The sequence below is a fragment of the Conger conger genome, chromosome 16, assembly GCF_963514075.1.
Source record: "Conger conger chromosome 16, fConCon1.1, whole genome shotgun sequence".
NCBI lineage: Eukaryota > Metazoa > Chordata > Actinopteri > Anguilliformes > Congridae > Conger > Conger conger.
In genome coordinates, this window is record NC_083775.1 from 17792452 (window position 1) to 17806003 (window position 13552).

Genomic DNA, 13552 nt, shown 5'->3' on the forward strand with positions numbered 1-13552 from the left:
TCTCCCCATCCCTCCCTACCTCCCTGTGAACCTTAATTGTTGTCTCTGTGACTTGCTTTGTGTATTGGTATTTTTAGTTGGCTAGGTAAGCAGTGTTTGGATAATTAACTTTGGTCACATTTGCTCTGTTTGTTTGTTTGTTTGTTCTCAAAAAAAAAAAAAAAAAAAAAAAATATATATATATATATATATTGGCCCTCATCCTCATCTTTGTTGTACAGGTAGCAGTTGAAATTGTACTTCCCTCTAGGGTCTTTCAGCGCACTTATCCCTGGTTATGGGTATGCACTTTGTTGTACGTCGCTCTGGATAAGAGCGTCTGCCAAATGCCAATAATGTAATGTAATGTAGAGCCAGGTGGAATGGGGATTGATACACACAGCAGATAGATGATGAACTGATAGAGCCAGGAGGAATGGGGATTTATACAGCAGATCGATGTAGCACTGATAGAGCCAGGAGGAATGGGGATTTATACAGCAGATCGATGTAGCACTGACAGAGCCAGGAGGAATGGGGATTTATACAGCAGATCGATGTAGCACTGAGAGAGCCAGGAGGAATGGGGGTTGATACACACTGTGCATAGATGTATCAATGATGGTCAGGGCCAGGAGGAATGGGCATTGGTCACTCAGGTCGCTCACCTGACCCATAGGCCCCTCCCTTGATGACAGACTGCGCGCCGGAGAAACGCAGCTGGTGACACACCACCTGCGCCTCGTTCATGTCCCACCCGTCATCACACACCGTGCCCCACTCTCCCCTGTGGTACACCTCCACCCGGCCCTCGGAGGACCGATTGCCCCCCACCAGCCTCAGGTCGCCCTCCCGGGACGCTGCAGGAAAGGAGGAAGGGGGGTCATGACATTGTTCTTACCCCCCTGAACCAGGAAAGACCTGGTAAAGCTTAGATCATCAGCTGCTGGAGTAAGACTAGCCAACATATATTCATTTTAAGAGAACGCCCATTTCAAAATTGATTTCAAAGGAAATATCTTGAAATGCTCTGATTAAGATGTGAACATTCTTCCTTCTGAATTTGTTAGTAAGTAATGCTTCTAGATTGCTTATACGCATCGGTTTCATTTATTTTATTTTTTAAAATATTTTTTATTTAGCATTTTCTAAGTCCAGAAGTACTTTCAATATTCAACAACCTGTTAAATCTGAACACTTATGTAAAAAGTGGTACTTTCACATCTACACACATGTATGTTGCCTTCTTATGAAGCAAACAAGTCATTTTTAATGCATGCGCGTACAAACATGTAAACAGTTATCAGGAATTCATGGCTGATTTTAGTTGTATTTCTGCAGTTTAAGCAAAGTGTGAAACCCATACTGACCATATAGTCAGAAGGCAAAAAACCAGACCACTATACAGAAAACAATGTATAGAGTACAGGTTTAGCACAGAAAAGAATGGTTTGAGGGTGGGGGGTTAAAAAGGAAACATTATTAAAATGTTGTTACAATGGTTTTTATTCAGTACAACTTTATTACATTGTTGCTAAACAATATTTGTGTTGTTTCAAAGACTCTGCGAACGAACAGGGTCACATGATTTAACTGTTTTAACTGTTAAAGGAAGTAGCTAAATAAACGCAGAAGCTGTTATTATATGCAACACACATTATAACTCTTGAAATCCTCCCTGTGCAGACACAAGGATAAGTGTGGAGTGTCCTTCAAAATCACCTGCAGACAGATGGACAGACAGCATCATTCGCCACAGAAGAAAAGTGATTCCAAGGATCAGCATTTTGCACAGCTTTCAGGGGGAAACTGCCGAGGAGGAAAGGGGAAACAAAACCCACTGTTTGTTGTAAGGCAATACTGTATAATATTTTTGCATTCTGTTAAATGACCCAAACACAAGTACTGTACATAGAAATCCACACAGAAGAGGCAGTCATGATGTCAGACCTGACTATGGAGCACAAATCTTCACATTTGCGCAAATGCCACCCAGCATCGCCCATCACAATTAACTAAAGGAGACATCTGTGATGGGATTGAAAACAGCGAAAAAACGGCAACAGTGCATGTTGTGGTTTGAGGGTGTTTGTTGCTGCAATTCCTCTCTTGACCGTTAGGAGTCCGAAATTACCTATTGTACCATTAACTGTTGTCTTTACTTGTATTATTTACTTGTGTGACGTAACCTTTTCTAGTTTTGTTTGGCGAGGTAAGCTGTTTATTCATATATTTACATTACATTACATTAATGGCATTTGGCCGACGCTATTATCCAGAGCGACGTACAACAAAGTGCATGCTGATGTGCGCTGATTTGCGAGGTGCGGTATGATAAAAAGTAGGCCCTAGTCATTATCTTCGTTGTACTGTGAGCAGTTGTACTTCCCTCTTGGGTCTTTCAGCGGACTTATCATTGGTTATGGGTATGTATAAGGTATGATAAGAGCCAAATGCCATGTAATGTAATGTTATGTAATACAGAGAGATTGGAAGGCAGGCAATTACTGAAGAGTTTGACTATTTTTTAAATATTGCAATCAGCTAGCTACTTATATTATTTATTGAAATAAATAATTTGAATGATGTTTTTAAGTTTTAAGTTTGTTTTTGTGATTTGTTTGGCATTTGGCAGACGGCTTTAATCCAAAACTCGACCGCCAGGTGCTCGTTGTGAGGGAACCACAAGGCGACCAGAGCTGGCAGACCGGAGTGGTCTTGCTGCGGAGTACGGAGCGATTAAAGATTGTAGGTAAAGTGGGGCAGTCCCCTAAGCATTTGCCCAAAAAATGTAAACCAAACCAGAAGAAAAATACTGACTATGCCTACTTGCTTGCAAGGAGCTCATACATACAAATTTAATTTCTAAAAACCGAAACAAAATGAAAAGGTTTTCATTTTTATTCTAACAATATAAATTCTACTGTACAAGCTGTTACTGAAAAACGAAGTGAATAACTCACCAGTGTGGTCAACGTAGACGGGCGCAAACCTCGAGAAGCTGTACTCGTTTCCCTTTTTATTCAGGACCGTCTTAAATGTTTTCCTTTCTTTCAATATCCTGCTTCCGTTTGAAAAAGAAGCTTAAGTTTCGTTTTTGCGGAAATTTCGTAATGTTGTTCTAACCTGATAAACGTGATATTCGATCTAAACCCCTTTTGTCCTGTATCATGTCTGAGCTTTATCACCACCACAATACATCAATGCACCTACGTTCCTTCATTCCCGGTTGATTCTTTAATTTTCGTTGCCTCGGAAAATGGATACAGGAATCAAATAAGATATGGAACTTTCCCTCTCTATATTATTTATGCCTATTGATTCAAGCCAGGTAATTGATTTACTGTCAGAAGTTTCTTAATGATATTCTAGCGTAATTAATTCTGTGTGAAACCGAATTGGTCACAGCCCATCGTATAATTATTATTTTATTTTTAGTATTACAAAACCTAAGCCGGACTTGTCAAGCATCAGGAGACACCAATACAAAACTCCATAACAAAGGATTACAAGTATACTAAGTTTAAACAGTAAGAATGACAAAAACGGTATACTTTAAGAATATTTTTTATTGTAAAATAAAACAAAAATAAATGACAACAAACAGCTTGTAATTGAAAGTCTCGCTTCTGGAAGTACAGTAGAGTACATATTTTCAGGGGTCAATATTCAGTTTGTTATTTCGGAGACAGGGTGGTCATTTTACCATGTTTTAGAAAAAACACTCCTACCTTCTCACTACTGATCCAGAACTCAAAAGTTACTAATGAAATGCAATTACATGAACAGGTTCATAATACAATTACTTGCCATTTAGTACTGATCAGGTGATGGCAGAACAGGAGTGAAGGGGTGAGCCAATCATGGGCACGGAATGGGGGTGGGTCAGATATACTCGGGCCGCACCACGAAGCGGTAGATGTAGGAATCCTCGTAGCAGGGGAAGGCCTGGCCCGTGCGGTTGTTGGTGGGAACGAGGGCCAGGTTGTCCTTGAAGTCCTGCACATGGAAGATGTAGCCCCCTCCGGCACCACTGCCGTTGCCACAGGTTACCAGCAGGCGGTTGGGGAAGCGAATGGAGCTTTCATAACTGCTCAGGCTGCTCTGGCACCTCAGCCTCACCGCTGGCAGCGACTCGCACTGCACCCCGCTTCTGGAGCACTCCTGCTGGGTCTTAAACACGTTGGCAACCCAGCTCACTGTGCTGGCCTGAAGGACCACGCTGTTGTGTACCGGTGTGGTGAAGGTGTGGTCAATGTTATAGTACACTGTCTCGTAGCTGTTGTAATTGTAATTGTAACTGTGCCTGATCTGCTGGCGGCTGTTTTGGGAGTCGGCAGTAGAGTTGACGTCGAAGCTCCAGGGGTCGGCGGTGTAGATTCGGGGGAGGTACCCGTCATGACTGTCGTTCAGGTGCTTCTGAAGCTGGGCCAGCGAGAGGGCGTGTAACTGGAATCCGCGCAGCATCCCTGAGCGGTACAGCTCCAGGTGGCTGCTGTAGAGGTTGGAGGTGAACGGGAGGTCATAGAGCTCTGCCGGCGGGATCATGGGAAAGCGGACGAGACGCAGGAGGGCGGCTTCATCCCCTGAGCCTGAGGAGCCACGCCCATCCCGTGCCCAGCTCTCCACCGCCCGCAGGAGGAAGGCTTCGTCTGGCATCACCAAATCTGAGCGGGACAGGAGGGCCTCCAGTGTGTCCCGCGAAAGGGTGGGCCAGGCCGGGGAGGTCACCAGCGCCTCGCAGTTCCAGGCCAGGTACTGGAGGCAGGACTCCTGCAGAACCATGTCCCCTGTCAGCACAGAGTACTGGTACAGAGAGGCCTGGGTGTGGAAGGTGCTGTCCCACGGGAGAAGGAGCCTGAAAAGCCGGCCTGTGTCCGCCTGTAGCTGCTTAATCCCGAAATCCGAGGCCAGCTTGTGCAAGCACTGGGCAGATGAGGCCGAGACATCGATCTCACGGGTGTACAGGTACCTGCAGGCCCAGGGGCACACCATGTCAATCAGCACTGGAGTCTGTGCATTAGGTTTTAGGCATTAAGTTTTGTGTGTAGCTGCGCAATTGCATACGGAACAGACAAATGTACACTATGTAACATGACAAATATGCAAAAGAAGAACTATTCCACTGATGTTATATGAGGAACGGCCAAAGACATCACCTGACCTGAGAAACTCTGAGACGTAGCTGCGGCAGTCCTGGCTGACATTGATAGTGAGGTTTCCGGACTGGAGGGCCTCGTGGAAGATGGATGACTCAACGGTGAGGGACAGAACCAGCCTGTGGATGCAGGTAGTATCCTCTCCAAGACCCTCCTCTGGGCTCTGAACCACGATGGTGAGGTCACAATCCCGCTTGCTGTCGAACAGCGCCCCCAGTTCCCCTGAGAGGCCCAGGCTGTGGTCCAGGGGGAACGTACGGTCATCCTTCACGGTCAGCTCTGTGGGAGATTAGTCCAGACACTAGAATTCTATGGTTCTAACTGACATTTCTGACAAAAATCAGTTAGTGTCATAAATACCGTATGTGGTTCTGAACTTCCTTGACCTGTTGGCCGGTTCTCATCTTCCTTGACCTGGGAGCTGCCTTTGATACAGTCAACCATGAGATTCTGCTCTCATCGCTGACTGGGATGGGTGTCACAGGATCTGCACTCACATGGTTTTCTCCCTACCTCTCTGGTCGTTCCTACCAGGTGACTTGGAGGGGCTCAGTCTCTGACCCACACCCCCTACAAACTTGAGTCACGCAGGGCTCAGTTCTTGGTCCTCTCCTCTTCCCCTTAGACACCATGTCTCTTGGTTCTGTTATCTCTTCCCATGGCTTTTCTTACCATTCTTATGCCGATGACACTCAACTCTTTCTTTCCTTCCCTCTCAATACCCAGGTCACCACACAGATCTCTGCCTGCTTGGCTGATATTTCTACATGGATGACTTCCCACCACCTGAAGCTTAACCTTGGCAAGACTGAGCTTCTCTAGATCCCAGCTAAATCCTCTGCGGCAATCAACCTCTCACCGATTGTCGAGAACTTTGTAGTATCCTCCTCCTATATGGCCAAGAATCTTGGGATGACTCTTGATAACGACCTCACCCTCACTCCACATATATCCTCCACTGCTAGAACCAGCAGGTTCTTCCTCTATAATATATGGCATATCTGTCATCTCCTGACGCAGAAAGCCACCCAGCTCCTAGTCCAGGCGCTTGTCATTTCCCGTCTAGATTACTGCAACTCCCTCCTGGCCGGTCTCCCAGTGTGTGCCATCAAGCCCGTCCAGCTGGTCCAGAATTCTGCAGCCCGCCTGACCCCCAGTAAGCCTAGGTCAGCTCATGTCACCCCACTCCTCATTGGCCTCCACTGGCTTCCTATTGCCACACGCATCTGCTTCAAGGCGCTAGTGTTGGCATTCCAGGCTCCGAAGGGGACTGCCCCACTTTAAATACAATCGTTAATTGCTCCATATACCTCAGCAAGACGACTCCTGTCTACCGTAGTCCTCCCTCCTGATCCCCCCCCTTTCGATATCCCTCTTGTCAAACCCTAACCCTTAATATAAGATTTTTTTTTTTTAATTGCACTTACGATGACTGTTGTCTTTTTGTTTAGAACAGCTCTTCATGCGTGTTTTTACTAGTTATGGATTTCATTCTTTTAACCTGTGGAAGAACCTATGTACTTGTAAGTCGCTTTGGATTAAAAGTGTCTGTCAAATGACAAAAATGTAATGTAAAGGTTCACAGGGCAATTTGATAGAATCTTTATATTGTACATTCATATATTGTATGTTTAGGATGTCTGTCATTTTGATATATGACAAAATGCTTTAAAACTCAATATCACAAAACTACTCAGAACATAGATAGAACCTTACAATTCCCAGGTGACATGTAACGGGTTTCAAACTCAAGTTCCGCAGTCTGAAACCAACCTCATTCACAGCCTCTCTTTCTCTTTACCCTTGTGGTTTGTGTGAGCTGTAAAGGTACAGGTCTAAAAAACTTACTTTTCTCACAGATGACTCCCGCGTCCTCGCTGTGTGTGCAGTCAGTCACGCCCCAGCCTTTAAACGTGCAGCTGGACAGAGACGACTCTGTTCCCTTACAGTCCAGGTCATCCAGCCAAATAGTGCCAGACCCTGAGAAGACCAGGCACAGGCACAGCACTGACAGTCAGGGCCAGGAGAAATGGGGGTTGATACGCACAGAAGATAGACGTAGCACTGACGGTCAATGCCAGGGGGAGTGGGCATTGGTCATTTAGGTCGCTCACCTGACCCATAGGCCCCTCCCTTGACGACAGACTGCGCACCGGGGAAACGCAGCTGGCGACACACCACCTGCGCCTCGTTCATGTCCCACCCATCATCACACACCGTGCCCCACTCTCCCCCGTGGTACACCTCCACCCGGCCCTCGGAGGACAGCTCGCCCCCCACCAGCCTCAGGTCGCCCTCCCGGGACGCTGCAGGAAAGGAGGAGGAGGAAAGGAGAGCTGCTGGAGTAAGACTAGCCAACATATTTTCATTTTAAGAGAACGCCCATTTCAAAATTGATTTCAAAGGAAATGCTCTGATTAAGATGTGAATATTATTCCTTGGAATTTGTTAGTAAGTAATGCTTCTAGATTACTGAAATGCATCGGTTTCATTTTTTTTTTTTTAAGTAAGCATTTTCCAAGTCCAGTAGTACTTTCAATATTCAGCAACCTGCTAAATCTGAATACTTATGTAAAAAGTGGTACATACACATCTACACACATGTATGTTGCCTTCTTAAGAAGCAAACGAGTCATTTTTAATGCATGCGCGTACACGCATGTAAACAGTTATCAGGAAGTCATGGCTGATTTTATATGTAGTTCTGCAGTTTGAGCAAAGTGAAACCCATACTGACCAAATAGTCAGCAGGCACAAAACATGACCAGACCACTATACAGAAAACAATGTATAGTGTACAGGTTTAGCACAGAAATTAATGGTTTGAGGGTGGTTAAAAAGGAAACATTATTAAAATGTTGTTACAATGTTTTTATTCAGTACAACCTTACAAAACCTACATTGTTGCAAAATAATATTTTTATTGTTTCAAAGACTCTTATTAAGTAAACTAACTGTGAACAAACTGGGTCACATGATTTAACCGTTTCAACAGTTGCAGAATTAGCATAACGAAATTTGCTGACGCAGAAGATTATATGCAACACTCGTAAATTATAACTAACTTGAAATCCTCCTTCTGCAGACACAAGGATAAGTGTGGAGTATCCTTCCAAACTCACCTGCAGACAGATGGACAGACAGCATCATTCGCCACAGAAGAAAAGTGATTCCAAGGATCAGCATTTTGCAGAGCTTTCAGGGGGAAACTGCCGCGGACTAAAGGGGAAAGAAAACCCACTTTTTGTTGTAAGGCAATACTGTGTTGTAAAACACCACGCTAACCCAACGACGGAATTTAGCGTGGGCCGAAGGTATCGTCATGCTTGTCCTTCTGGTGTTGCTGAAAGTATATTAGTAGGGTTAAAAAATAATCACCGCTATGAGAGTCTAGATCAGCCAACAAATAAACCACGTTACAAAGACAGACACTCTGCCTTCCGCTCTCTACTGGTCCGGGCTGACTAAGAATCTCCACAATAGGGCCAATACATTCACCTTCGTTATCTGACTCCATTTTAAGATAGAATTTAGAAATTGGTTTAATCATGCGCGAACCTCGGGAGTGGTTACACTCGACTCTTACCGGCGCCACCATTACTCAATATATGCTCCCGGGATTAGCATTATTGCTCAGTTCAGTAGAGAACACAGAGGCTGGGGGTCTAGCCAAAATGGTAAATGGCAGGCATTTATATAGCGCCTTTATCCAAAGCACTGTACAATTGATGCTTCTCCATTCACCCATTCATACACACACTCACACACCAACGGCGACTGGCTGCCATGCAAGGCCCCGACCGGCTCGTCAGGAGCATTTGTGGGTTGGGTGTCTTGCTCAGGGACACTTCGACACAGCCTGGGCGGGGGATCGAGCCGGCAACCCTCCGACTGCCAGACGACTGCTCTTACTGCCTGAGCCATGTCGCCCCCCTTCCCAACACAGTACATGCATTATAGTTTGCATAGATGGTTGCGAGCCCAAGTCGGCGTGCATTTAGAGGGCTCATTAGAGCTAACATGGAGATCATGCAAGTCAAAACCAAGAAGAATTTATTTACAGGCAGGTAGGTCATTAGCATAGAATTAATATGTCAAATACAAAATACAGATTTTAAGGAAAGAAACACAAAGTAAATAATCTAACACAGACACAGAACATGCACAGTGTACCGATAGAGAATGTGCACCGTGTGGGAAGTCGATTGGTTTGTATCCCAAATCTCACGTTTGAACCAGGCGGCAGTGCCATAAATTAACCTGAAGGAGTGGTCAAATCTGAAATTTAGACCCCCTCCCTTGGGGGTTCTTAAGTAGGGAAAATGAGATGATTACCAGAAAGGACATGTAGGTTTTCCCTTGAGTTCCTGAAACTATGGTTTATTAAACTCCATTTGGTATTAAATGTATCTCATCCCATTACTTAATTTCACCGGATCACATCCATACCAAACAGATTATCCTTATGTCTTATTATGTTGCAGTTATCATGAAACTTCCCTCTTGATTATCCATTTTACAATTCCTGTTACTACTACATAAGACATAATGCAATAATACAAGGATCACATGGGCAATGTTTTCAAGGTTTTACCGGGTCTATTGACTATCTCAACAGCAATGACACCACATGTTAATTATTTCCAGTTTACAGTGTAATATTTTTGTATTATTTTAAATGACCCAAACACAAGTACTGTACATAGTAATCCTCACAGAAGTGGCAGTCATGATGTCAGACCTGACTGTGGAGCACAAATCTTCAAATTGGTGAAAATGCAACTTTTACCACCCAGCATCACCCATCACAATTAACTAAAGGAGACATCTGTGATGATAATTCACCACTGCAACTCAACTCCAGAGCAGCTATCAGACCAGTGGTTTTCCAATGCAGGCCTGAGGACCCACTGTGCATACTGTTTTTAGACACAGCCAATACCTTGCACAATTTAGGTTGTTGAAAACATGCGGTCAAGTTCTACCACAATTTCATACTTTCACTTATTCCAGCATAATGCAGGTTTAGCTTATTGCCCTTGTCCCTTTCACTGAACTCTTCCATTTCTTATTTTTCAAATAAAGTTTAGTTATAATGACCAGGTGACCACACTTCCAGTAACTAGAACCATAAGCATTTCACATAATTTATAATTGAGTCAATTAAAAAATACAACCTCTTTCTAAACAAATCCTTTGTTACACAGTATATGACAGAAAATGTAAGCATCGGTGATCTGACTGAATGAATGTCCTGTGATGTGGAATATACATTTTCTATGGCATACAGAGCTATTTCTGACCTATTGAGAGATTGGAAGGTAGACAATTACTGAACAATTTGACTATCTTGCATTCAACTACTTATTTTATTTCTTAAAATAAATACTTTACACATTTTAATGATGTATGTTTTTAGCTTGTTTTTGTGATTTGTTTTGTCCTTCTATGCATACTATGTATTTATCATGTTTTATGTTATCTTTGAAAAGCATTTTGAGCTGCATTTTAATATATGCGAGCTGCTACATTATTGCAAATGCAGCTAATATTATTAAAAGTCTACACCATCCGTCAGCAGACATTGTGTAATTAAGAACAATTAACTTTTAAGCTTGTTACTATTCAGAGGATGCAGTTGTTTCATTTGCAACCAAAATGTGCACCAAACCATATCATTTGCGAAGACAAATACTGGCCTACTTGCTACAAATGTAATTTTTAAAAACCCATACAAAATTTAAATGTTTCCATTTTTATTCAAACAATTATTTAAACAAGCTGCTACTGAAAAACGAAGTAAATAACTCACCAGTGTGGTCAACGGAGACGGGTGCAATCCTCGAGATGCAGAACTTGTTTCCTCTTTGGAAACGTTTTATACAGGACCATCTGAACCGATTTCGTTTCTTTCAGTATCCTGTTTCTGGCTGAAACAAGTTTCGTTTTTGTGAAAATTTCGTAATTTGCTCGTTTTTTTCTGTATTGTGCCGACCTGAAACGTGATATTCAATATAAACTCCTTTGTACCGTATCATGTCCGAGCTTGATCCCCACCACACAGTAATGCACCAATACAATACATCACTCCAGTACGTTCCTTCATTCACAATTGATTCTTTCATTGTCACTGCTTCTGAGAATGGATACAGGGATCAAATAAGATATGGAACGTTCCCTCTCTGTATTATTTAGGCCTGTAGATTGATGCCAGGTCATTGACTTACTGTTAGAAGTTTCTTAATGATATTCTAGCGTAATTAATTCTGTGTGAAATCGAATTGGTCAAACCCCATCATAGAATTTGAGATTTTTTTGGCATTACAAAACCTAAGACGGACGTTCTTATCTTGTCAAGCATCAGGAGACACTAGTACAACTCCATAACAAAGTATACAAGTACAGTAAGTTCAAACAGCAAGAATGACAAAAATGTCATTAAGAATATTTTTTACTGAAAAAAAAAACAAACCACTTTGCATTTAAATCATGAGGCGATGTATCGGAAGTGGAGAGAATCAAATAAAATCACCAATAAATAACAACAAACAGCTTGTAATTGATAGCCTCGTTGATATTTTTATGGGTCAATGTTCAGTGTGTTATTTCTGAGGCAGACCGGGTGAGTCCGTTTTTTTATCACGTTTTTGTCTTTTTACATTCGTCCGCGGAGTGTTTTTTACAGTGCAATGAGAGACCACAGAAGCCGGCTGTGCAGGAAGTAGGCTGAGAGCGGTGGAGTCTGCCCTTAAAAAGAGAAGAGTGGGTTACAAGCCGACGACTGCAGTGGTAAAGGCTGGCTACTTCTTTTGATGGGAAATGTGCGGTCACTAGCTGCCAAATACAACGGGAGGTAGATTTTTTGATCGTCCCTGCCACCTATTTTAGATCCAATCCTGTCGGTCACATATTTTTACTCCAGCGCTTTCATTACATTACATTACATTAATGGCATTTGGCAGACGCTCTTATCCAGAGCGATGTACAGTTGATTGGACTAAGCAGGAGACAATCGTCCCCTGGAGCAATGCAGGGTTAAGGGCCTTGCTCAAGGGCCCAACAGCTGTGCGGATCTTATTGTGGCTACACCGGGATTAAAACGACCAACCTTGCGTGTCCCAGTCATTTACCTTAACCACTACACTACCGCCCTTGTTTTCGGCTCTCGGTCAATGAAAACGAATACAAACGGCAGCATGCTCAAAGATGTTGGGTGCGTTTGTTTATTAGGTCTCAGAGCATCCAGTGCTCGGAATTTCCTGACGACCAGAGAGAATACTCCAGCTGAAGAGCTTCATTTTACAAAACTTGCTAAACTAAACTAAACTGAAACGAAGCTCCTTATATTGTCAATTGAGTTGACATACAATGATACGTGTAATGCATAATACAATTGCCAAGTATAATGCATAATGACAAAATGGACAACAGACATCCATTATGAAGCTGTTTTTGTATGGAGCCCTCCTCCCCATGCTGGCTACTTATCAGCTATAGCTGACACAATTCTGAAAATGGGGAACTCCCTGGAGGCGGCAAGTAAAAACTGGGAATGTGAAAGAAGAAGTGAAAGAGTAGTGGAGAGTTGAGCTGCGTAAGGAAAAGCATGATGGGGGAAAAGCAGAAGTTGAGAAACGACAAACCTGAGGAAAAAGAAGGGGAAGAGAAAAATGGGCATAGACATCGGACCGGTGTCGACCAGCGGCACGTGTTCTCCTACTGAGTCAGGTTCTGCTCAAGGTTTCTTCCCGTTTCCAGGGAGTTTTTCCTTGCCACTGTTGCCCTAAGTGTACTCTTGGGGCCCGGTTTCTCTGTAAAGCCGCTTTGTGACAAAGGCCCTTTGTAAAAAGCGCTATACAAATAAAATTGAATTGAAAATAAAATTGAAATTGAATAAAAGGGAAGAGAAAGAGCGAGGGTTGAAGGGGAGGGAGTGAGGGAGGGTGTTTCTGGCTGAAAACTGGGTTTAAGTTTCGTTTTTGTGAAAATTTCGTAATTTGCTTGTTTTCTTTCTGTGTTGTGCTGACCTGAAACGTGATATTCAACATAAACTCCTTTGTACCGTATCATGTCTGAGCTTGATCCCCACCACACAGTAATGCACAAATACATCACTCCAGTACGTTCCTTCATTCACAATTGATTCTTTCATTTTCATTGCCTCTGAAAATGGATACAGGGATCAAATAAGATATGGAACTTTCCCTCTCTGTATTATTTAGGCCTGTTGATTGATGCCAGGTCATTGATTTACTGTTAGAAGTTTCTTAATGATATTCTAGCGTAATTAATTCTGTGTGAAATCGAATTGGTCAAACCCCATCATAGAATGAGATTTTTTTGGCATTACAAAACCTAAGACGGACGTTCTTATCTTGTCAAGCATCAGGAGACACTAGTACAACTCCATAACA

The 13552-nt window shown here is 43.1% G+C and overlaps 1 protein-coding gene across 1 annotated transcript in view; it reads right to left on the bottom strand.

Moving 5' to 3' along the window:
- LOC133114081 (uncharacterized) overlaps positions 1 to 13450 on the bottom strand; it is a 53425-nt gene extending 39975 nt beyond the window's left edge. The window contains exons 1-7 of the mRNA XM_061223277.1: positions 10951 to 13450; positions 8261 to 8357; positions 7253 to 7444; positions 6987 to 7118; positions 5144 to 5417; positions 3867 to 4951; positions 648 to 839 (exon numbers count right to left, since the gene is read on the bottom strand). Of these exons, the coding sequence (XP_061079261.1) occupies positions 648 to 839; positions 3867 to 4951; positions 5144 to 5417; positions 6987 to 7118; positions 7253 to 7444; positions 8261 to 8324 (1939 nt within the window). The 5' untranslated portion in view covers positions 8325 to 8357; positions 10951 to 13450. The remainder of the gene's footprint in view (positions 1 to 647; positions 840 to 3866; positions 4952 to 5143; positions 5418 to 6986; positions 7119 to 7252; positions 7445 to 8260; positions 8358 to 10950) is intronic.
- Positions 13451 to 13552: the final 102 nt, after the last annotated feature.